Source organism: Bos taurus, chromosome 21 (genome assembly GCF_002263795.3).
Source record: "Bos taurus isolate L1 Dominette 01449 registration number 42190680 breed Hereford chromosome 21, ARS-UCD2.0, whole genome shotgun sequence".
Classification (NCBI taxonomy): Eukaryota; Metazoa; Chordata; class Mammalia; order Artiodactyla; family Bovidae; genus Bos; species Bos taurus.
The window spans coordinates 26756209-26782142 of record NC_037348.1 but is presented as its reverse complement, the minus strand read 5'-3'; the positions used below and the strand labels follow the sequence as shown (position 1 = coordinate 26782142).

The window sequence follows — 25934 nt, the reverse complement described above, 5'->3', positions numbered from 1 at the left end:
GTATGCTGACTTCTTGAAAAACAGGCTTTCCTGTGGGACGTCAGATGAGTCTACTGTCATTGCCAGGGTTCCCCAGGCAAGCTTTTCTCCTCCACTGGACTAGGAACTTCATAGCTGAGTTATTTGAACTCTTGTTTCGTCTTTTATCTTGGTGTGCTATTTTGTTTTTCAAAAATCATATGGTCAAATGAAGAGTTTTCAAGTAAGAATGAGCAAAAAAAAAATTAGTTTCCTTTTCAAAGCTTATAGAAAAACAGCTCCAGCATTGCATGGCGGCTCATTCAGGGCTACTTATGAATCACAACGCTGGTTTCAGCGTCATTGCATGGCCACCCTCATGAAATAAGTAGCCTAGAGCTGGGTAGAGGCACCCAGTATTGGGAAGCTCTGCTCACCAGTAGCTCTGTCATCAGTGAGACAGGTTCCTCTTCACCTGCTGTCCTGTCTGCCCCACCACTGGTTTAGAACTGATGTGGGGAAGGGGTGCTCTGTGCTGCCTCTCCAGACCCCAGCATTTTTACTTACACTTCTGACTTTCAAATCTGAATTTCCCTTTAATCAAATTGATAAAGCCCTATCTTTATAGATATTTCTAAGCATCCTCTATTTCCTAAATGTTGATTTCAATTCAAGGGTGGAAAAAAAAGTACAGCAGTTTCCCTGATGTCCAGTGACTAAGACTCTTGGTTCCCAGTGTAGGGGGCCTGGGTTCCATCCCTTCTGGTCAGAGAACTAGACCCCATATGCTGCAACTGAGAGTTCGCATGCCTCAACTAAAGATGCCATGAGCCACAACTAAGACCCAGAGCGGCCAAATAAGTAAATAAAAATATTTTTTAAAAAGAAAGGAAAAAAATGAATATCAAACAATATTTTACCCTTAGTCTCTGGAGAGTTGGCTAACAACAGGCTCATGGCTCTAAAGACATGTCAGCATTCTTAAGATGTCAGAGTAATTCTCTCTCTCTCTAGGGAAGGTGACCTCCTAGCTCCCTGTCTCCAGGAACAGGGACTCTGTCCCCGTGATGTCCCTACTGAATAGGACCTAGTGCAGTTCAGCAAAAGGGGAGGATGTGGAGGTACAGAGAGGTATGCACTCAAGACCAGCCGTGCCAAGTTCGTGCTAGGTTCTCTGAACAAGTTGTTCGTTACCCTTCACCCTGTGCCTCCTCTGCTTATTTCTGAATCAAGGATGATATCATCTGCTCTGACTGTGGTGTAAGGAGTTGAGGTCATGTGCCACATTTTCTCAGTTCTAAGATTCACTGCTTTCACATTGTTTCTCCTAAAATAGGTGGATTCTCTACAATCCACGTGTATATTAAGAGCATGCTTGTTTTCCTCCGAAAGCTTCACAGCTTTAAAAACAATGTCACTGGTGGATGATACAATCCACCTGAGATCAGAAGTGCCTGGGAAAGGGTATTAGGTTACCCATTGCATGGTGGGTCTGGGATTACTGGAAAGGCTAGGGGACAACCTAAGAGGGCTCCTCACCCCGAGTCCTCGTCCCAGTAGTAGTGGCTGCGGCCAGGGTGGCTCTGCTCCACTTTGTCCATCTGCGAGGTCTTCACGAAGATGCCCGTCTTGGACGTCTGCTTCAGCAGGCGATTGTGGACGTCCGAGAGGATGGAGAAGGTGGTGCCCCGGGGGTAGCAGAGTCCCACTCGGATCCAGTCGCCCCTAGAACCGGAAGGACAGTCATCAGGTGACGAGTAAGGATGTCCCAGCCACGGGGCCTCTTCGGTGTGCACTGGACAAAGACCCAAGCATCCTCCACCGAATGGCATGTCCACTTTTCAGTGGGGAGTTTTGAAAGAACATTTGCTGTTGGTCATGATTGGGTCACATGGTGTTCAAGGACAGAGGGAGAGATGATGACTGGAATGGATGATGGCAATGGGTCAGTGGGGTGTCCCCAGGGTCTGCAGTGTGTGTTCCATGTGGAATATTGGCTAGGAAAAATAAAAAGACCTTCTTTCAACAGGGCTAGGAGCTTCCCTAGTGGCTTAGATGGTAAAGAATCTGTCTGCAATGCAGGAGACCTGGGTTCAATCCCTGGGTCAAGAAGATCCCCTGGAGACGGGAACAGCCACCCACTCCAGTATCCTTGCCTGGAGAATTCCATGGACAGAGAAGCCTGGTGGGCCACAGTCCAGTGGGTTGCAAAGAGCGGGACAAGACTCAGAGACTAACACTTTCACTTTTTCACTTCAACAGGGCCAGAGTGAAAAAACCAGGGTCTGTAAGATCTGGATTCAGCCCCTTCCTGGTTCAGCCTGATTGTGGGGCCCATCTCAGCTCTCTGGGTCTTCTTTTCTGCATCTGATAAATGTCTGTCTCACGGGAATACTGTGCCAAGTTAATGATGTTCATGCACAGAAGATACGTGACATAAACAAATACGTGAAGCCCTCTCCAGATGCCCTCAGCTTCACCCCTTCGCCTCACAGAGTCTCGTCTCTTTCTGTAAAATGGGAACGCCAGGGATTTTTGCCATAGGTCGAGCACTTTGTAAAGCCAGGTGCTGGGTGAAATGCCTGCCGTACACTCTCACACTCCATCCTCACTACAACTCTGCAAAGTAACACTATGTAGGCTCATCTCCTAGATGAAGAAGGAACAGAGGTTCCGAGGGTCAGACACCCTGTGCGAGGTCATCCACGCGCGGAACAGGGCCTCACTCCGCGTCTTCTGCCTCTTAACCACGAGGTGATATCAAGCCCGCTAGGTGCACCCTCGTGCAGGGGTGACGTGGGCTAGCTTGGGGTTCTGTGAACAGTAAGCCCAGGACTTTGAAATGAGGCCCTGTTATCACCATAGCTTTGAGCGGGGCCAGGGCAGCTGTCCCCAGGTCACCTTGCTCCTATGACGCCCCCCACTCACTTGTTGAAGTTGATGAGCCAGATGGTGAGCTCAGACGGGGCGGTCTGGTCCCAGTGGATGGTGTAGCCCTTCTGCAGGGTGATGACTGGCTGGTACTGCTGGTAGTGCGTGCTCCTGGTCAGGGCCCCCTCCAGGTAGAGAGGGTGGTTGGGGAAGTCATTCTTGATGATCTTCATCCGCAGATTATTGGTCTTGTAGGCCTGAATGTACATCTTTTAGAGCCCAAAAAGGAAACACACAACGGGGTAATTACCAGGGGTCATCCCGGGAGCATCTGGTTAACATCTGAGCACAGAGTACACTTTCACAAGCACTTGCTCTTCACAGAGCCCTTTTTAGAAAGCTTGAATGAAAGGAGGCCAAATAAGGGGGCATCTCTTTCTGCTGGTGAATGCGGTCCTAGTTATTCTGTGCAAGCCAGCCAATGCTCTCCATTCATCTTCAAAAAAGCACTGTTGAGGGGAGACTAGTGGGAACTTGGGGGGTGTCTGCTTAATTGTTAGAGAGCAAATTGGGGGGAAAGTCAGGGGGATCAGGAAGGAGGAGGAGGGGAGAGAGGATTTTCACACTTCTGCTGCAGAAGTAACTCCCCTGTAACAGCTACTGTCCTGTCTGCATTTGAGAAAGAGCCTGGCATGTGGCTGACTTCTCCCTCTCATCCTTGGTGTATGGCTTGAGTGGCCGGTCCCTGTGGCTCTCGGCACACATCGGGTGACCAATGGTGTCTCATTTCAGAGGCAAACATGCAAGCAAGACTGTTAGCCACTGAGTCCAAAGGACAGAAGAGCCTGAATGCTTTGAGCCACCCTTGGTTTAAAACACCACGTCCTGATAGAGAAAAGACTTGTGGCTGCCAAAAGGCAGAGGGAGGAGGGAGAAGGATGGATTGGGAGTCTGGGGTTGGTAGATGCAAACTATGATATTTAAAATGGATAAACAAGAGGGTCCCCATGTATAGCCCAGGAAACTAGATTCAGTAGCGTGTGATAAACCATAACAGAAAAGAGAACCTAAAAAGAAAGTATATATGAGTATAACTGAATCACTTTACAGCAGAGAATGGCACAATCTTGTAAATCAACTATGCTGTTTAGTCGCTAAGTTGTGTCGAACTCTTTTGTGACCTCATGGACTGTAGCACACCAGGCTCCTCTGTCGGATTTCCCAAGCAAGAATACTGGAGTAGGTTGCTATTTCCTTCTCCAGGGGATCTTACCAATCCAGGGATTGAACCCGAGTCTCCTGCACTGGCAGGCATTTTTTTTTTTTTTTTTATCACTGAGCCATCTGGTGGGTGGTAGTGGTTTAGTCCTTAAGCTGCATCTGACTCTCACGACCCTATGGACTGTAGCCCACCAGGCTCCTCTGTCCATGGGATATCCCAGGCAAGAATACTGGAGTGGGTGGCCGTTTCCTTCTCCTTGAGCCACCTGAGAAGCCCCCAAATCAACTATATACTTCAATTTTTTAAATCCATTAAAAACCAAACAACACTGCACCCAGAACTCCCCTGGTGGCCCAGTGGCTAAGAATCTACCTTCCAATGCAGGTGATACAGGTCTGATCCCCTATTGGGGAAATAAAATCCCACATGACACAGAACTCAGCCAACGCCCCACAGCTACCCAACCTTCATGCTCTAGAGCCCGTGCTCTGCAACTAGAGAAGCCCCTGTGCACCACAACTAGAGAAAGACTGCATGCCGCAACAAAGATCCAGTACAGCCAAGAAAGAAATCAAATGAAACACCGTGTCCTGTTTTAGGATCTGTCCCATATTCATCAGGTGACATCCCTGTGGCTGTGGCCAAGAGAAAACATCACATCAAGATTCAATAACGTTGTGCCTTTGGAAAGGAGTTCTCTTCCTTTCTGCTTGTATCACATGTAAAATGGGAAGAGGAACTTCAACCCTGCCCTAACTTGGAGTTGTCATGAGTCTAAGAGTTTAAAGGTATTGCATCTTAAAGCCTGTGGTAACCTGTAAAGTGAAGGAAGGATATTATCATTATAATTTTTTAGTGTTTACATGTTCTTTTCCCATCCTTTTATGTTTTTAATTTATTTTTAATTGGAGGATAATTGCTTTATGATATTGTGATGGTTTCCGTCATACATCACTATGGATCAGCCATAGGTATACATATGTCCCCTCTCTCTTAAACCTCCCTCCCATGTCCCACCCCATACCTCCCCTCTAGGTTGTCACAGAGTACAGGGTTGAACTCTGCATGAAACTGCAAATTCCCACTGGCTATCTCTTTTACATATGGTAGTGTATATGTTTCAATGCTACTCTGTCAATGCATCCCACTCTCTCTGGAAAGGAGAATATTAATAATAATTAGCCGGTAGTGGATTCTGATAACCTCCAAGCTTGGTCAGCCCTTTTCTGCAGAAGATAAGCAATGTATCAGTAAGAAAGGGTGGGAAGGAAGCTCAAGATCAAGGCTCCCTCCACACGGAATGTCTCGGCCCTGAATCAGGGATGCTCTCACTTTCAGAGTGCGGCTGCAAGGCATAAGGGTCTGGTCACCCTTTAATTATGTGGGTCATGACTCCCGTCTATCAGCTCCCTTCCGACCACACTTCCCTTCTGAGCTGCCCTGGACCATGATGTCATCTGCTCACTCCCGGAGCATCAGACCCCTTGTCCTGCCCACACACATGGCAGCCCGTTGGCGTGGACCATTCCACAGGTTCGCCTCCCCTGCAGGGCACCGGGGCAGGCCTGAGGAAGTCTCGCAGTGGGGAAGGGGGTGCCCTTCCAGGCTCCATCAGCCGTCTCCACTGGGTTTGTAGCATGGCCTGGCACTCCTTCCACACGCCTCTGTCAGGATTTTCCAGTCTCTGCGGCAACTCTTTCCAACCTGATTGCTTTCTGCAGACCCCCTGGCTCAGGCCCACTCTCTACCCCTTCAGTGCATCACCTCCTCTTCTACTGTGGAAAGAAACACCCTGGACCTCCCTGATCCTGGCCCCTTCTTCCTCTGTTCCCTTCTCCTGCTAACTCCAGCCCCTCCTGCCTCTGCTGGAATCTATTCCCAGCACAGCCCTGCCCCCGGGGCCTACCTTGCCCCAGCATGGCCCTTTCCCTAGCTCCCTGCTCTGTCTCTCCCCAGATATCAAACCACCTTACCGCCTTTGGCACTTCTCTTTTCTTTCTTTTTTGATTTTAGTTCCCCGACCAGGGAATGAACCCGGGCCTTTGGCAGTGAGAGTGCAGAGTGTTCCCCACCGGACCTCTAGGAAGTCCCCCTTTAGGTCTCTCCTAACGCCCACCCCGATGCTGGCCTCAAGTGGTGGTAACTGCCTGCCTGTGGGGTGGTGGTGAAGACTTCCTCATCCCTACATGTTCCTACCCCGAATGGGGCCCCCAGGCTCACCACCCTCCTCATCTTACAGCTCTTTGTCTCCTTGGAGACGTTTCTTTTGCTCATCCAGTCCTGGTTATTCCTCCACATAACATTAATATAGTCACCAATATTTTCACATTCTGGGCACTTTCCTTGCCTGCTGCCCACGTGGCCACTGGGCACTGGAAATGTGGGCAGTGTGGCCGAGGCCCCAGATTTTAAATTTCATTTTAATTAATTTAAATTTCAAAAGTGGTGTAAGAGAGTTTTCCCTGAAACACAGCTTTATTGTTTGGTAGGACTAGCTTTGACTTTAACTGTAGAAAATTTGAAAGCAAACTGAATGGGCTACAAGCATCAGATATGCAGAGAATTTTGAAGACTTGGGACAGGGGGAAAAAATGAATGTAAAATGCCTCATTAATGATTTTTATGCTGATTACATGTTGAGATGATAGCATTTTGAATATATTGAGTTAAATAGAGTCTATTATTAAAATAGATTTTACTCATTTATTTTTCCTTTTTAATGTAACTCCTGGAATATTTGAGCTCATGTGCCTGTATTATATTTCTGGTGGAGAGGATTGGCGAGGCACTTACATGCTCACTAAGAGAGTTCAACTATTATCCTGATTTTACATATAAGAAAACAGAGGCTTCAGGAGTTTAGGTAGCTTGCCCAAGGTCACATAGTAAGTGCAGGACCTGACCTCTACTTACAAAGTGTTTTCACTTGGGCTTTTTGAAAATCCTATTGGGTGGGGAGAAAAAATAAAAAGAATAAAGAATGGCACAATTTCATTCCTTTTTATGACAGTATTATTTTATTGTGTATATGTATCACATCTTCCTTATCCATTCCTCTGTTGACGGACACTTAGATTACTTCCATGTCCTGACTATTGTAAATAGTGCTGTAATGAACATTGGGGTGCATGTATCTTTTTGAATTATGGTTTTCTCCACTTATATGCCCAGGAGTGGGACTTCTCGGTCATACAGTAGTTCTATTTTTAGTTTTTTGAGGAACCTCCATACTGTTCTCTGTAATAGCTGTACCAATTTATATTTCCACCAACAGAGTAAGAGGGTTCCCTTTTCTCCATACCCTCTTCAGAATTTATTGTTTGTAGATGTTTTGGTGATGAATTGGGAGAGTGGGATTGACATATATACACTATGTATAAAATAGATAACTAATGAGAACCTACTGTAAGCACTGCTGCTGCTGCTAAGTCGCTTCAGTCATGTCCAACTCTGTGCGACCCCAGAGATGGCAGCCCACCAGGCTCCCCCGTCCCTGGGATTCTCCAGGCAAGAACACTGGAGTGGGTTGCCATTTCCTTCTCCAATGCATGAAAGTGAAAAGTCAAAGTGAAGTCGCTCAGCCGTGTCCGACTCTTAGTGACCTCATGGACTGCAGCCTACCAGGCTCCTCCGTCCATGGGATTTTCCAGGCAAGAGTACTGGAGTGGGGTGCCATTGCCTTCTCTGACTGTAAGCACAGGGAGCTCTATTTGATGCTCTGTAGTGACTAAAATGGGAAGAAAATCTAAAAAAGAGGGGATATATGTATACGTATAGCTGATTCACTCTGCTGTACAGCAGAAACTAAGACAACATTGTAAAGTAACTATACTCTAATAAAATTTTTTAAAAAAAGAATAAAGAAGCCTATAGGGCTTTCCTGGTGGCTCATTGGTAAAGAATCTGCCTGCCAATGCAGGGGACACAGGTTTGACCCCTGGTCCGGGAATATCCCACAAGAACTAAGCCCGTGCGCCACAACTACTGAAGCCTGCACTCTAGAGCCCTTGCTCTGCAGCAAGAGAAGCCACCACAGGGAGAAGCCTGGGCACCGCAACTAGAGAGCAGGCCCTGCTCGCCTCAACTAAGGAAAAGCCTGTGCACAGCAACAGAGACCCAGCACAGCCAAAAACAAACAAATAAATAAAATGATTTGTTCAAAAAGAAGAAGCCCGTGTCTCTTTCTGGCCTGGCTCAATGCTTGTCCCACGAATAGATGACCGTGATCCCGAGGAGGCGCACCCCGCATCCCCACCCACCTGTGCATAGCGCCCGCTGCAGATGGCGCCTCTCCAGTCCGGAACGTTGATGCAGTCTGGGTGCCGGACCAGCCAGTTGTCATCCTTGGTGAGGTAGGAGCCGGGGTACTCAGACACGGAGCCGTCCACATCGTGGAACACCGATGTCTTATCCCCATCCATGTCCAGCTGGTTGAACCAGGGCCCGGGCTCCCCAAAGAAAACTCTGGAAGTAATCTGAACAGAAACCGGGAAAGTGAGGCTGGACCAGAAGGTGGAGGGTTGGGGGTAGTGGCCATCAGCGGGCCAGGGTGAAGTTCCCGATTTCGTTCCTGATTTCTGCTGATTCTACCAACCAGCCAATGCAGAGAGGCTCCGGGGTAGTGCAGGAAACCACATGGCTGACCCTTCAGACGGAGCCAGAAAGACAGCCAAATGTCTGCTGTGCTTCGGCCCTCAGGCCAGCATGCGGTTTTGGCCTCTACTCACTGGAGGGCTGGCTGCTGTGTGCAACCCCAGAGAGTACTAGGACACGTGGCTCAAGGACTGAAGGCGGCGGGGAGGTGGGCAGAGGAGTGTGTGTGTGTGACAGAGCCAGAGAGGAAATGAGGTTGAGGTGGTGGTGAGTGTTTGCATGAGAAAGTATTACATATACATATAACACACACACACACATGTCAGGGGGATATGTGTGAGCGAGGATGTGTATGTGAGTGTGTGGGGGTGTGTGTGGGTGAGTGTACACTGTGTTGTAGGAAGGCAGTCTTTCAACATGAGCCCTTGGAGAGTTCCATGACTGAACTCTTTCAGGCCTCCAATGTCCTGAGTAAAGAAATTAAGTAACTTGAATTTCACATCTTTTCCCTCAGCTGCCAGGAACTGGGCAGACAGGCAAAGGGCAGGAGCAGGGGGAGGAGGAGGGGGAGGTCTGGGAATGCTGTAACCCAGAGAAAATGTACCCAGAGCCCTGGACCTGCCCGTCTCAGGGGCAGCCCTCCATCCTTACCACCTCAGCCCCGGCTCCTAATTTGCTGCCGCCCAGGGCCAGGAGGGCCCTGTTTATGTTTCAGTCTCCAGGAGAGATTACACAGAGCTTCTGCAAAGATTCCTTCAGAAACTGCTGGGTTTTATTTTTAGATTAATTGTGCCAACTGAAGTGGCCCAGTCACCAGACTGTAGAGGTTGAACCCAAGATCCTTGGAGGAAGAGAGCCTCAGAACCCTGAGGGCAGCGGAAAGTTCCTGCCAAGGCCTGGGTGGGTTTTGCACAGGCTGAGGGCAGGCGGGCATTCACCCAGACTTGACCTGTGGGGCAACCTCCACTTGTACTTTTCCAGTTTGGCTGCAGACAGACCTGAGACGTGGCCTGACCTGCTTGGAGGAGGATGTTCAACCCCTGTGGTGGTGGCAACGGCTCAGACTCCAGGCCCCTGGGGACTCGTGAATCACTGGCCGAGTCTGGGTTTGCTGAGAGACCTCCCCGGGTAAGGGGGGAGGCCCACTCACCGGGACATCCTCAAAGGCGATGTTGGTGACGTTGTTGTGGGGGCAGCTCTGCCAGGCATTGTTCAGACGGAAGGCCAGGGCGCTGGTATGCCGGCCCTCCAGGGCTGCGAACTTGCGGAAAGTGCAGTTCTGGATGTTGATGGGGCCGTCATAGAACTGAATGCCTCGGATGGGAAAATTCCTGTGGAGTGAAGGGAGTCAGCTGTCAGGCTGGTGGCCATGTCGGGCCGCCATGTTGTTGCACCCTCCAAGGTGGATGGTAATGATGGGTAAATCATTCCTCATTCCTACTCCACCTCCCCAAACTGCCCCTATAACACAACATGATTGATTCATTAATTCATTCACTAAGAAAGCATTTATGGATACAGTATGCATGCATCTGTGCTCAGTTGTATCCGACTGTTTATGACCCCATGGACTATATAGGCTGCCAGGCTCCTCTGTCCATGGGATTCTCCAGGCAAGAATACTGGAATGGGGAGCCATTCCCTTCTCCATGGGATCTTCCTGACCCAGGCATGGAACCCACATCTCCTGCATTGCCAGGCAGATTCTTTACTGTTGAGCCACCGGTACACATGAATAAATGATTGCTGGATGAATTATTAGATGGATGGATGGATGTCTAATTGCTGGCTTGAGGTTTGGGGGATGTTCTGGACAGACATTTCTCCAAATCTTTCCATCCTATCAAGAGTCATTGGATAAATACGGTGAATATTCTTGGAGAGTGCCAATATCAATATCATGTCCCTCGGGAGAGTACAGCCATTAGTCATTATCCCCTTAGTTTTAGTTGCTATAACAATTTAATTAGATTCATCCCCAGATGAGTTTCCTCTCTGTGAGTAAGCCTTTTGATGGACAGGGTGCTGGGTTTGGGAAACAAGGGAGAGGGAGGACACAGAACGGAAGGTGATAGTGAAACAGGAGAGTAACTTCAATGTGATATTTCAAGCACCCTTAGAAGAGAGGGCAGGACCCACGGGGAGGGCAAGCCTGTGAGTTGGCAGAGGACCTCAAGAAAGTCCTGGTACCCAGGAGGCAGGGAAAGATGGAGTAAAAGGCAAAAGGCTTGGAGCTGGAGGTAGGAGGGGCTGTGGGAGAACTAGTGACTCAGAAATTCTGCCTCGGGTCCAGCAGGGGGACACAAGATGCCGCTCTCCTTTGCCACAGACTCCTGAACAGGGTGTGGAAAACACAGGCCTATGATGGCTGAGCTGATCCATCTTGGGCCTGGCCCCGAATCTAGACTTGCTCATTCTTCAAGCCTGATTTTTATGCTTTTACTGGTATCTCTACTTCAGGGGGTCTTCCCTGGTGGCTCAGTGGTAAAGAATCTACATGCCAAAGGAGGAGACGTGGGTTCGATCCCTGGGAGGGAAAGATCCCCTGGAGAAGGGAATGGCAACACACTCCAGTATTCTTGCCTGAGAAATTCCACAGACAGAGGAGGCTGGCGGGCTACGGTCCATGGGGCTGCAAAGAGTTGGACATGACTGAGCGACTAAACAACAGCAACAACTACTTTGGGCCAGGACCCTCTCTTTCCACAGTAAACATAAAGAAGGAAGGGCAGAGAAAGGAAAACAAAGCAGAAAAGGGGGTCTGTCCATGGGGAGAGGCCACATTTCAGCTGTCCCCATCTCCAGAGCTGGGGTCCCCTCATCCAGACATGTTCCTCCAAGGAAGGGCCTGGTCATGCCAGTCTTTGGCAACGTGCCTTCAGGACACCGTGTGCCAAGGACTTCTGGTATTTCTGTATCTTTCTGTTTGTAATTGATTAATGTCATCGCCTTGAATCGTGTTCTCATGGAGCAGCTCCGTGCATCTTTCCATTTAAGGTATTTTAGGGGCAGCCCATTCTGACTAGCTCTATATTTAAACTATGTGCTTACTTTACACTGGGACCCCAACCCAGGCCTATATAGGAGGGATCCCCCACGATTCGGTCTGCATAGTCCTGGGCTCCTGCTCTCAAATGCAGTTGGAGGAACCTGCCCGAGTCTGACCAAGCTGTCAGGCTTCCATAAACAAACTCACCTCTGGAAGTCATCAGGACATTCTGGCCCTGGGAGGCTGGGAACCCTCAGTGTGGAAACCCAAATATGCAGACCCAGAGTTGCTTGTAAAAATGATCTGAAGGGATTGCTACATCGCTTAGGCTAGACAGAAACAAGGGCTTCTAGATCGCTCATGCCCAAGGAGACTGTGGGTCTATCCTCACAGTCTTTTCAAAGATGCCCATCCCTCTAGGGCTGGGGGCTCAGGCCTGGGTCCCACCTGTAGGAGCAGGAAGGATAAATTCCTGAGAAAAAGGAGAAGGCTTGGGGCCAGGGCAGGAAGGGCCGATCTTAGCCCTCTGCTGCTTGTGGCTCAGCGGCTCGCTATCTGGCTTGAATTCACGTCTGAGCAGAAACACCATCCTCACCGCTGACTCAGCCTGCAGTTTTCCGAGGAATTAAGCAAGTCCCTCTGCTCTGCTAGCTCATCACCTCTCCAAGTCACCCCCCGCCACCGCCCCCACCACCTGGTTATCATCCAGTGATAGAGAGCCTCTGACCCCCTCCCCAGGACAGCTGTGCTACTCTGCTGTTTAACAGACCTTATGGCTAGAAAATTCTTTCCTGCACAAAACCAATTCTGACTCTTAGGCACACATAGGGTGAGTTTCATCTTCTAAGTGCATGGCAGGTTGTGTGACAGCATCTCCCATGCTGTTCCCCCAAGTCTGGTCCCATCTTCTGCTTGAAGATCCCTATCTCTATGTGATGTGACTGTAGGCTGGGTTGCCCTCTGAGTTACTCCTCTTCAAGTGCTTAGGGCTGACTATCCTCACACCACTGTCAGGGGTGGGTGTCAGGAGTGGGCTGTCCGAGGAGAAAGGAGGCCAGGGTCACCCATCCTGGACACTAAATTCCCAAGGATGTGGCTCAGAACCACATTATGTGTTTTGACAGCTGTGCTCTGCTATTGACTCCCTTTCAACACAGTTTTTTGACTTCTGTCTCTCATTTTAGATTTTACCCCTCTTCTGGTTAATTGCAATTGTTTCCATGATTTCTCTGACCAGTAGAGGACAGAGGAATTCACAGTCAACAGGTAGACATCACATACTAGCATCTTTCCTTCCACTGCTGTCATTTAAGTTAAGCCACAAGTCCCTTGGACAGCAGGGAGATCAAATCAGTCAATCTTAAATGAATATTCATTGGAAGGACTGATGCTGAAGCTGAAGCTCCAATACTTTGGCCACCTGACATGAAGAGCCAGTTCACTGGAAAAAGACCCTGATGCTGGGAAAGATTGAAGGCAGAAGGAGAAGGGGCAACAGAGAATGAGATGGTTGGATGGCATCACCAACTCAATGGACGTGAGTTTGAGCAAACTCCAGGAGATAGGGAAGGATAAGAGAGCCTGGCGTGCTGCAGTACATGAGGTCACAAAGAATTGGACACAACTGCATGACTGAACAACAACAGGCAGAACAAGGACGCTGCCTCATTTGCAAACCTACTGGCCTATGGGGAGGGTCCTTCCACTGTGGTCCAAGCCACCGGGACCCCAGATCCTGTTGTCCATCATCTCTGTGCCAACGTTGCCACTCTCGCCGACAAACAAGCTGTTCTTGATCTCCTGCTTGGAGCCATCATCATAGGGGAAGGTTCCACCACTGCAGAGAGAAGATGTCTGAGATGAGATGTCCGGAGACAGCATCCCATAGGAGTCAGGGGCGAGGACCACTGCTCTTACCTGGCCAAGGTCAGGCCGATGCCATTGTCAGCAAACCTGGGGACAAGAGCAGACAGTCAGACAAGAGCATCTCAGGCTTAACACACATAAAAGAGAGAGAGGTGCTATCATGCATCTAAGCCTGTTCCATGTCCCACATGCGCATTTTCAGTGAAGCCCTCACTGTACTTCCTTCTCCTCCGGGTGTGTGTGTGTGTTCATATGCTCAGCTATATCCGACTCTTTGTGACCCCATGGTCTGCAGCCTGCTGGCCTCCTCTGTCCATGGGATTCTCCACGCAAGAATACTGGAGTGGGTAGCCATGCCCTCCTCCAGGGGACCTTTCTGACCCAGGGATCAAATTTGCATCTCTCAAGTCTCCTGCATTGGCAGGGGGGTTCATTACCACTAGCGCCACCTGGCAAGCCCATGTCTCCTTTAAATCAATCACAATAAAATGGGGAAATACACCTATTTCCCATGTATAGTTTCTGGTGTCCCTTTTATTTTGCCAAGTGGCATGTGGGATCTTAGTTCCCTGACCGGGGATCAAACCCACGTCCCATGCATTGCAAGGTAGATTCTTAACCCCTGGAATACCAGGATAGTCCATGGTCTCCCACTTTTAACACCAAAGGCAGACCAGGAGGACATTTTCCATTTCTCCTTTAGAGGAAACCCCAACTCAGCTGCCTGTCCCTCTGGTTCTTGTCCAGTGTGGCCATAGCTGTCCACGGGGACCTTCTATCAGAGCTCGGGGTTCCCTGTCTTCTTTCTCTGGGCTTGGAGTTTGATGCATTGCTATTTGAAGTTCCAGTTCAACTGCTCACCTTGCAGGAAATTCACTCAACAGAGCCTCAGTGTACTATGTCTAAGACGGAGATAAGGATTTATATCTCTGAGAAACATGGTAAGAAATAAATGTGACTAAGGATCCAGCACATAGGACATGCCTAGAATGTGCTGGTTTCCTTTTCCTTCCTTCCTCCTGCTGACTGGTGATAGGAATGATTTTGTGACCTAGAGCCAAGCCCAGTGACTATTTGGGGATAGTCATGACCCACAGCTGCTGACATGGTGGACAGAAGCCACATGCTGCCTCTAGCAGGCTTTCTGGGCCACTGCCTGCTGCCCTTCCATGTCCCTGCCTGGCTGGGCAGCCAGAAGGTCAAACATTGGTCTGTCTGGACTCCTCTATCTTGCTCGTGTCTGTCTCCCACCCGGGTGAGGTGGGGAGGAACGTGGTCTCCATACTGTGCCCATGCCTCACCTGCAGCTGTCCAACCACACGTCCCCGCCACGCAGCCAGGCCCCGTGATCTTGGTTCTTGTAGGCGGTGAAGTGTTTGATGATGGCTGGCTCCCGGGGCTTCAGTGGGTCGGCGTCCTGGTGGGGGCTGTATCTGGAACACACCGTGGGGAGGCACAGGTGACCGAGTTGTTGGGGAAGGGGTACTCTTGAACTGACTGCCCTTCTGGGTGGTGGTGAGCTTCTCTCTGCTCTCGGTGCCCAGAAGACTCGGGCTAAAGAGCAATCAACCTGCCCAGCCTGGGCTCTGCAATGAGTTTTCTGAGCCTGACACCAACGTCAGAGGTCTTCTCTTCAGGCGCCAGCCCCATGCAGCCTACAGACATGTCACTTCTCTTGTTCATCATCGCCACTGAGGACTGCTCCCCTCAACCCTGGCCCCAAGGTGGGGTCAAAGCCCCAGAGAAAGTTCAGACAACCAGTCCTAACCCTGGCACTTGATGCAGACCAGGAAGGGGAGTCTGAGGTGCCCTGCTCTCTACTCCCCAGGGAGTAACCTTGACCTCGTGCCTTTTCTGGGCTGCTACATCTTAGCCACCAAATGGAGTGCTGAGCCTGGATGTTCCTGACAGCAAAAGTCTTCCACTGGGAGCATCATGTCACTGGTGTTGCCTACTCTTGACAGAGAGCAAGCACCTTGGTCTGTTCAAAGGGTACAGATTTTCCTAACTACCCGGAGGTTTGGACAGCACATTTTAAAAGCAGCTCCTGGCCTTGCGCTGCGCTCCAGATGTATGTATAGGTACAACCTCAATGTTTCTTCCTATTAAATTGATGGCAAAATTCCTCCCTTCTTTTCTCTTTTCTTCACCTTTTATATCCCAGCCCTGTTAACTTATTAAAAAGCAGGTATTGGATTTTGCTGATTTTTCTAGAAACCTCTTGAAATTTCTTTTTCCTTACAACTGCTAAGGCCTTGACCCTGACTCAGATTTGGCCCCACTCAGTTTTTCCCATAAAGTACCTCCAGTAGCTAGCTCCATGGACACAGAACGTGCCAAAAGATACTTGAAGGATGAATGAGTGAGTGGATGAAGGGAGTAGGGCTGAGTCCAGAAGTTCCTGTGGAGTGCATGGACTCCCCAGGGTTGATTACCTGGCAGAGATGATGGAGAGGAAGGGCCGCTTGTCCTTGGCAGAGGCCTGGGTGGTTTTGACCCCGTTGTCTATGATCATGCCAGCCTGGGGAGAGGGAACATTTAGGGACACATTATTGTGGACCACAGGCTGCAGGCATCTTCTCACACCCAGCCTAACAGTGTACTCTTGAATGCTCCAGTAAAACCAGCTTTGCTCTCAGACTGTATTAATAGAGATAGGGGGGTCTGCAGTGAGGGAGGTGAAGAACATGGATTGCTCTGCACGGCTGAAGTCAAATCTGGAATAAGGTGCTGCTGCTGAGGTATAGATGAGGATGCCAAGGTTTAGATGGGGTTAAGTATTTTGTCCAGGGACATACAGCTAAGTCCATTACCAGAATTCACACTGCTTTGGGCAGTTATAAGCCCAGGTCCCAAATTAAAGATAATAGATATGCTGTCTTGGGAAATGTGTCTGCAGTGATGCAAAGAAAATGCTGAGCTTAAGCTTTGTCTTTACCTTGGAGCAGGGGTCTTTGATCCTCCCCCAGTTTTGTCTCAGTTTTTGTCTGACTCAAGGAAAAAAATCTCACTTTCTTATTTGGCCCCCAAGGTGTCCAGTTTGTCAGCCACAGGTGAGCGTGAGTCTGGGCAGCTGAACAAGGCTGTCCAGGGTAGCTCTGTCCAGTCTACCCTCAGGGCTGGATTCCCTCAGCCTGTTAGGAAGGTTTGAATGCATCATCTCCTCTTTATATAACTGAGGACGCTGGCTACTGTGATCTTCAGCTGGTGTGTAATTAAGCAGTGGGGAGGTGAATGAGTCAGGAGAAGTGGGGCTCCATCCTCAGCACTTCCCTCATGAGTGTGACCTTGGGTAAATCCCGTCACCTCTGGGGCTTCAGTTGCAGCCTCTGTAAGATGGGCTGATGACACTGAGGTCCTGCTGTGAGGACCAAGTAGGATAGGCCAGGTGAAGAGCCCGGGGCAGAGCCCTCACACGGTGACATGGGGCCAGGGCTCACTGGGAGCCAGCACCATGCGCAGGGCCCCGCCCTGGCTCAGGCCCCAGAATCCATCCAGCTCAAGGGTCCTCTTTGTCCCCTTCCCTCCCTGCCGCCTTCCTCAGGGCCCGTCCCTCCCTCTGTGCCCAGGAGTCCTGGCTACCCTCTTCCCTCGAGTATTCCTCTCCTTTCCAACCTCCCCCAACATCAGGGTCCTGTGTGGCCCAGCCCCCGCTCATGGGGAGGCTTCTCGAGGAAGGAGTAGTGACAAGCGGCCAACAGTTGTCTCTCCACAGCTCCTCCTCCCCCACAGAAATGTGCTCCCTAAGCCTGTTCTGCAGAGAGATGGCTCTCCTAGGCCTGCAGCAGCCTCAGAAAAACCCACCTGGAGCTTGTGCTAATTCCCTCACCTCTGTACTGAGGGTACAGAGGGTACTGTTACCCTCCCTGCCTCCACTCTCTATCCAGGGAAGCTCGTCTTTCTTGGCTTCTAGGACATGACACTGCCCAGGGTCCTCCCTCTGCCCACATGGCCTTGCCCTCCTCTCAGGACCCCTTTCCCCACCCCACCTCCCAGAAGCGCAGGGCTGTTCTGAGATGATTTCTTTACACTTCTCTCTAGTTGAATCTCTTCTTTTAACCCTGAATGCATCCATTCCCCGCTAAGGGTCTCAGTTTCCTCCATCGGCACCACTAGGAAGAGGACCAGAAGACCAGCCTTGACATTCCAGACTCTTTCTGTATACGCGCTGTTCCTGAATCCTCAAGGCCACCTCTGACCCCACTGCAGCAGCTCCGGTCCCAGCCCTGCTCCCAGGCTCCATTCCTGAGTGACCATGACTCTGGTCTTGATGTTGTCCTTGTTGGGGGTCCTGGGCACCCTTGAGACCCCAGTCCCTTCCCCAGCACCTTACTTGGGGCTGGACTGACAGAACTGTTGTTGTTCATTTGCTAAGTAAATAAACTCTTTGAGGCTCCATGGACTGCAGCCCGCCAGGCTCCTCTGTCCATGGGATTTCCCAGGCAAGAACACTGGATTGGGGTGCCATTTCTTTACACACAGAACTACTGATGAGTAAATGAAGATGACAGGAAAATTCTGTTTCCACTTGCCTCTTTAGTGCTGTATACCAATGGAAACAAAGTGAACAGAGGAAAGGATGCTGATGCTGCCTCAATCTTTTCTCCAGGACCGGGTACTTAACTCCTTTAGCTCATAGGACCTGGCTTTTCACACTTATCACTGCTCCCATCCTCACCATGTGTGCTGCAAAGTCAAACTCAGGTGCCCCAAGCAGGGGCCGCCAGGAGGAGCAGCCTGAGTGATGGTGCTTCCTGCCTCTCCTTTTGGTTCCGACCAGTTGCCAGTTGGAGGCCAAGGCAGGAACAGCCACAGGAGAGCCTTGCTAAGGACAGCCAGGACCAGAAGGCCATGGAAGGTCTCTTTGTGTCCTTCAAGTCCAAGGCTAGGAATGCACTTGCTCCCGGCTGTCACCAGAGGCAGTTTGGGCTCTAACCCCGTGAGGGCCTAGGAAGACTGACCAATGGGCTGGCGGGGAGGCGCAGTCTGGAAGCACTTACCCGATAGTTGGAGTGTGCTCGGTTGTTAAGGAATTTCCCCAGTGGAATGTGCTCTGAATAGCCCGGGGAGTACATGCCGGCTGAGGGGCCTGTTGGGACGTGGTGAAAAATGAACCAGAATCCAGTTTCCTGGTGGAGGAGGACACAGGGGGAAAGGCACAGAATTCAGCACCAGGGAGCTTCTTGTGGGGGTAACTGTATGGCCCAGACTTGGGTTGAGCCTAGTGCTATCACCTAAACGGCCCCACCCCCAAACACACCTGCAAGAAACAGTGAAAAGTATGAGGCAAATATATTTTGTGGGCGCGCGGGGTGGAGTGGGGTGGGAGTTCCATGCTGACTGTTAAAACCCTTCGTGGGGTCCTACTGTATCAGCCATGGGAAACAAATGGCTGGATTTCAGAGCTACCTTGGGGTCCATCGCCATCCCTCCTCCCAACACAGAACACGAGGGTTGCCTGAGCTTCTTTATTAGCTTTTCCCTTTTATTCTGCAGACATGGAAGCTGAGGCCCAGAGACAGCAGCTGACCTGCTTAGGACCCCCAGGAAGGTAAGCAGTACAGAGGGCTGGGTCAGAGGCAGGCAGGGTAGACAGAAGGCCATATTTGGACCCTCTGCCTGTCCCTGCTTGACCTTCCATCCCAACAGCTGGTAGGTCATAGCACAAATCTCATAGGGTTGATACAAGGTTGATAAATTACTGGAGTTTATGGGATTTCCCTGGTGGTTCAGAGGTTAAGACTCTGCCCTCCCAATGCAGGGAGCACAGATCCAATCCTTGGATGGGTAACTAAGATCCCACATGCTACATGATGTGGCCAAAAATAAATAAAAATAAATAAATTTGAACACAGAGCAACACAAAATAATTTTTTTAATTATTAAAATTTTAAATTATTTTAAATTATTATTAAAGTGTGAAAAAAATTTTAAGTTATTGGAGCTTAGAACACTGATACGCCAGGCATCTAACAATGAGTTATTGATCACATTAGCTATGATTATCAGTGTGACAAAGGGCCAGAGGCATCACTTAAAACTGAGTCCACCTGGACTTCCCTGGTGGTCCAGTGGTTAAGAATCCGCCTGCCAATGCAGGAGACACAGATTTGATTCCTGGTCTGGGAGCTAAGATCCCACATGCTTCAGGGCAACTAAACATCTGTGCCACAACTATCTAGAGCCTGTGTCCTGCAATAAGAGAAGTCACTGCAATGAGAAGCCCTCACACCACAGCTAGAGAAAGCCCATGCACAGCAATGAAGACCCACTGCAGCCAAAACTAGAAAAAGAAAACCAAGTCCATCTGCTTCCCCAGCTGGCCCTTCCCTCCTCACCCTGCCCCTGTCTGTGTAGATGTCTAGACTGGGACTCAAGGCATACATATTCCATATGCTGGACCTGGCCATTTCCTCTCCCCCAGCCCCACCCAAGGCAGGGATGTTTCTGCTCACCTCGGATCCCGCAGCAGCACAGTTTATGAGGTTGTTGTTGGGATTGGCCATCCAGAAGGTAGACACAGCACTGTGGGCGGGGGCAGAGATGGAGCGGCATCAGACGGAGGGCCACTGGCTCCCGTTCTACCGCCGGGGTGGAGGGGTGCCCCAGGTCAAGGGCTCTAATGAAGTTTCAAGGAGCCTCTTAGCAGTGATTTGAGAAGCTCTTGATTTGTTGATCTGAAGCCTAATTTTCTCGTTAAAGTGGTGTGCATTTACACCCCTAACATGCTCAGAATTTGAATGGAGTCTGGCTCTTGATGGTAGAAGCAAGTTTGTGGGTTAAATCTGAGATGGATCCTAGAATAAATGGAAATAAGGGGAACCCAGGAAAGTGGCTGTTTCTAAGGGAGAGACCCTGGACTCAGAAGGGTGATCGCATAGGAAGCTCTGTTTCTCTGTCTCTCTGACTGTCTCTCTCTGTCTCTCTCTGTCTCTCTCTCTCTGACTATTTCGGTCTCCGACTTTGTTCTGACTCATGTCCAGAAGCACACTGGGCAGCTGGTACCCATGTGTACAGGCTGTGGGTGCCGAGGTGGCAGCCTGCTTCCTCTCCTCAAAGGAGCCCTGTGTGTCACCCGGAAAAACCCAAGGATGAGAACAGTGGTCTCTCTGGACAAGACTGATGCCTGGGAGGCCCAGTGAGAAGGGAGAATAGAAAACACACTGTACCTGAGCAGCTGAGAGCCTCAGGTGGTTAAGGCTGCAAGGTCCGAGCCACACAGGAGCCCAGGACTGAGGAGTCACAGGCTGGGTGGGAAGTTGCGTGAGGGAGATGCTTACTTGCAGTCCTGCCGGGGCTTGGGGATGTACCCCGGGTAGGAGTCCTCCGTGATCGTCTTGCACATCTTGCTGTCGCGGTCAGAGGGGAGGAGGGTTCCAGACTTGACGAGGAGGCCGAGACAGTGGTCAAAGGTGTTGCGCTCTTCCGGCCCATCTTCCGTGAAGAAGCAGTGGCCCAAAGAGTTATAGCCTACAACATCCTTGACCTGCCGGGGTCAAGACAGGGGACAGGTCACCCAGCATCACCACTCATTTGCTCATTCATCCATTCCACACACACGCACAGCCTCAGGTGCCACCAGGCTCTGAGAGGGGCACTGGGCATTTGAAGATGGACCAGACATGGGTGTTGGGCTTGGGGAGGGTGGGTCAGGCAACAGAGCTGGACTTTAAAGTCCCTTCCAGCTGGGGTGTTGTGACCGAGGCTTTTCCTGCGGTGGGGAAAAGGACAAGAGGTTAGAATTGGCCCAAGAGGAGACTGTGGACGAGGTCCTGTGAGCCTAACCTGGTGAGGACACAGCGAGTACAGTGCTTACGAGGACTTAGAGGATTTCACCAAGAGGTCCCCCAGAAACGGCGGTGGGGAGAGTGCCACCTGGGGACAGCACCTGAGCCAGGCCAGGTGGGCTTATCGTAGTAAGACTGGCTCCTCACTCTGCCCTCATCCATCGACCCAAGCGAGCTTTGAAGCCCACAATCCATATCAAGCCTCATTTGCAGAAAGCCAAAAAGGGTCGCAAACTCCAGCTCTTCAATATCCTTCTTGGAATCACAGAGTCAGGGGGCTAAGCCTAGAAACCACTTGAAAACATGGAGAGGCCTGGGGTACAGTCTCTCAGACAAGTCTTTCAAGCTCTTTCCAGCACACTCTCCCCACTTCACAATGAAGGAGTCCAGCTCCAGGATCTCCAAGGCCCCTCTGTGTCTGAATCTCAATGAACCTCTGAGAGCTAGAGGGTCCTCAGAGGGCCTCTGGGCAGAGCTGTACCATCTTGACTCTGCTCACCAGCATCCCTGACAAATTGGCATCCTGGTTCAATTGAATGGCCCAGACGAGATATTGGCTATCTCCCAAGGTGCCCTGTCCACAGTGGGGTGTGAGGATGGCAGGAAACACCTCACTACCTTGACTGAGATCTTCCATCTCCATCCCTGCCCCTGGGTCCTGACTGCCCAATGACATCACCCAACCAGGGAAACTCTTGCTCCCCTAAGACATCATTCAATGACATCATTCAACCTGATGCTGCAATAGGCCCTGGAAAAAATTCATCTATTACCCCCAAACAACTCCCCCTCCAGCACTGCTACCATTCAAGAGGTAATCCTGTATATTATGGGATGTTCAGCAACATCACTGGCCCCTACCCACTAGATGCCAGCAGAACCTTCTCAGCTGTGACAACCAGAAATATCTCCAGACATTCATTTCCAAGTATCCTATTGGGATAGGCTTCCCCAGTGATTCAGATGGTACAGAATCCGCCTGCAATGCAGAAGGGGTTTGATCCCTGCATTGGGAAGATCCCCTGGAGAAGAAAATGGCAACCGACTCCAGTATTCATGCCTGGAGAATCCCATGGACAGAGGAGCCAGACGGGCCACAGTCCAAGGAGTCAAAGAGTCGAACATGACTTAGCGACTAAACAACAATTCCACTGGGAAAGGGAATTGACAAAATTGCCCCTGCCTGAGAAGCACTAATCCAGGGTAAACACCTCACTTCCCTCCGAAGTCTCTTTTACGATAAATCTTACCTACTCCCCCAACTCCCACGCAGCCCTGCTCTAGAAGCATCCAGAACTAGGACCCTTCATGTCCCAGCACTGGCCTGGGTGCTTATACCTTTTAATCTTGCTGAAATCTTACATAATTCAATAATGATATTTTTTCTTTTCGAGATGGGGAAAATGAGACTGAGAAAGGTTAAGTGATTTGCCCAAGGTCATGCAACCCACATGTGTGAAACCAGGGCTGAAACCCCAGTTTTCTGTGTCCATTCACCTGTAAGGGTGGGTCACAAGCACAGCTGCCCTGTGTCAAGCAAGCTCTCTGTTCTCTCAAACAAGTATCACCTCCTTGATCTTTGATAATAGGCAAGGGCGTGGTCTTGAATGCTATTCAGTCCCTCAATAAGCATTTTAGCCAATACCAAGGTCATGCAATGGGACTGCTTCCTTTCCTCCTAGTGAGCAATGCAAGTTTCTTATAAATAGCCTGGGCAGACAAGCCTGGGAGGAAGAGGTGAGAAAGCATGGGCTGCTCATCCTGGCAGGGACACCTGAGAGCGAGTTCAATGCCTTCACTTTACAGAGGAGGACACTGAGGCCAGAGGAGGACGGTGGAGCCATGTTCAGACCCGGGCCTCCTGCCTGCCGCCCACAGTTCCTCTTAAGTCCCATACACCCAGTTGCCCGTTGTCTGCATCATACTTTGGTTGTCATCCTTTGAATCCGAGTGAATAATGAATACATTCTTATTCTAACAAATGCCTGAAAAAGAAATTCCCTCCTCTTGAGTTGTGCTCTGGAGAGAAAAATCCTTATTGAAATGAATAAAAATAACTCCTATTTGCTGGGTGTGAAATGCTTTGCATATATTATCTCATCCAATTCTCATCCAAACTACTATTCCCTTTCGACCAATGACACCGAGACTGCTTCAGTTAGAATGACCATGTAGTTTATTGTCTCAACCAGGACATTTTTGAGAGTGAAAGTGGGAACTATTAATACCAATTAACTATCAACTATTAAATATAATTAATAATTATTGAGTTAATAATTATATTAACATAACTACGAATTAACTATTATTTATTAGTAATTAATTTAGGGACAACAGGTGTAAACTGGAACTGTTTGATGCAAATCAGGGCATAGGGTCACCCCAACTACGAAGACTTCCTCCTGCAACCTGCATACAGTATGGAAAGGAAATGACTGAAACAAAAACAAATAGTGGGAGTGGATGGGATGCACTGGGAGAGTGGGATTGACAAATAAATACTACTATGTATAAAACAGATTCATGCTGATATATGGCAAAAGCCATCACAATATTGTACAGTAATTATCCTGCAATTAAAACCAATTAATTAATTAAAAAAAACAGATAACTAATGAGAACCTACTGCATAGCTCAGGGAACTCTACTCAGTGCTCTGTGGTGATCTAAATGAGAAGGAAATTCAAAACAGAGGGGATATATGTGTATGTATAGCTGATTCACTTTGCTGTATAGCAGAAACGAACACAACATTGTAAACCAACTATACGCCAATAAAAATTAATTTAAAATATAAAACAAATTCAAACAGAATTTTTTGTATACCTGATTCTGCCTTCTAGGGTAAGTATGATATAATTCGTCTTAGAGAGAAACTTGGCCATAAGTATGACCTTATTAAAAGGAAGACTGTAATTTCTGAGCTTTTGCCATTTCTGCCTCCTCTTTTTTTTTTTTTTTTTGAGCTGCTAAGGAAAAGAGCTTTGGAGTAGGCGGTGATTTGTTTTGCAGCCTGTGTTAATGAGCTTTTGAAAATGCAAATATAAGTTGGAAAAGGAAACCGAGAACTCAGTCATTCTGCCTAATGAGGAAAAGAGTGAGTTTCTAAGGAGGCCCGGGACAGGTGGGGGAGGGCACTGCAGGACCCCCACAACCAGGTAGAGGGAAGGAGGGCTTGAGAAGAAAAACCAGTCTCTCCATTTCCAGTTGATGTCTGTGCTGATCTGTGATGCACACTCCTCAACACCCCACCTCAGCCCATCTCCTTCCCACTCTGCCAGGAGAAGCCCTAGCCTCTGAACCTTTGGGGAAAAACAGGGCCAAGGGTCTGTTTTCTTCATTTGGGCTCAGGAGGGAAGGAGAGATGAGAGCAGCTCATGAATCAAGAAATGAGTAAGGGACTTCCCTGGTGGTCCAGTGGTTAAGAATCTGCCTGCCAGTCATGAGCCACGAGTTTGATTCCTAATTCAGGGAGATCCCACTTCCCCTGGCTTCTCCAGTTTTCTTCTCCATGGAGATGCCCCCTTGCAGCACTGCCCTGATAGAAGCCCCTGACAGCGGCCCTCCAGCCCCACCCACAGCACTTTCCGTGCTCTGACCACCCCTACTCCACGTGAGTCTGTTTCCCACACGAGGCTTAGAGTGGGTGAGCAACTTGCCCAAGGTCCATAGCTCAACACCTGTGGACCAAGCCCTTTTAGGCTATGCCCCCAAACCCATGCTGTCCACTTTATACTGATGAGTGGCCCTGCTAGGAGAATTTACTATAATGTACTAGGAAGTGGTGGGCACAGTGTAAACCAGAGTAAAGCCCACCTTGGGGCAGGGGTGCTATGACTTTGCCCCAGTCCATTGTGGCCAGGCAGGAATGTGGGTCTAGTGTTGCCAATTCAGCCTACTTCTCAAAGGAAGCCAAGAATCCAAGATTTTACGTGAAATCTCTCCATTTTCAAGTGATGAAAACTCATTCAACTGTTTCTTTAAACACTTAAGCCAAAAAAACCACATCTGGCCACTGGGTTCAGTTTGCTGGGTGCCATTTTGTGACATCCGGTTTAAAAGTTCACAGAGGATGTGAGTTTGGTCCATTGAAAGAAAGTTCCATTTCATGAAAAATTATCAAATGTTTCTCTAAACATGATAGAAGCCAAACAAAACACAAACTGGATTCAGCATGCAGGTGCCATTTTGTAACATCCAGCTTTAAAATTATGGAGGATGTAAGCTGAGTTCACTTAAAGAAGGATCAACTGAGTGTAAAAATTATCTGTGCAAATCAGGACAAGCCACACACACACACACACACACACACACACACACACCCGCACACACCAACTTACTGATGAAGGCATTTCCCCCAGTGCTTATTGCTCTGAAGACACTTGGTTCAACAGAAGAAAAGGGGAAAGGCCCCTCTCCTGCCACCGCTGCAAGCCTGTCAGGCAGGCTTGGCATGACCCCTGCCTCATTTGCAGTTAAACAGATTCATCATGACACACAGTCATGGAATGATCCTTGGGCAAACTAAGGAGCAGAAGAGCTAGACTCCCTGTGACCACTGAGTGCTCACCCATCTCTGTAGCTTGGTGCCCTTTAGCAAGGATACACCCTTATTTTCTCCTTTTTTGGTGGGTTACCTCTTCTCAAT

The 25934-nt window shown here is 49.4% G+C and overlaps 1 protein-coding gene across 8 annotated transcripts in view; it reads right to left on the bottom strand.

Moving 5' to 3' along the window:
- Positions 1–25934, bottom strand: part of CEMIP (cell migration inducing hyaluronidase 1) — a 160064-nt gene that overhangs the window by 11819 nt on the left and 122311 nt on the right. For all 8 annotated transcript variants that reach the window (XM_059879303.1, XM_002696612.6, XM_059879298.1 and 5 more), the window contains 11 exons: positions 20780–20985; positions 19955–20024; positions 18500–18628; positions 15935–16020; positions 14801–14932; positions 13551–13586; positions 13315–13470; positions 9795–9975; positions 8311–8526; positions 2887–3098; positions 1498–1683 (listed from right to left, as the gene is read on the bottom strand). In XM_059879303.1, coding sequence (XP_059735286.1) covers positions 1498–1683; positions 2887–3098; positions 8311–8526; positions 9795–9975; positions 13315–13470; positions 13551–13586; positions 14801–14932; positions 15935–16020; positions 18500–18628; positions 19955–20024; positions 20780–20985 — 1610 coding nt within the window. The remainder of the gene's footprint in view (positions 1–1497; positions 1684–2886; positions 3099–8310; positions 8527–9794; positions 9976–13314; positions 13471–13550; positions 13587–14800; positions 14933–15934; positions 16021–18499; positions 18629–19954; positions 20025–20779; positions 20986–25934) is intronic.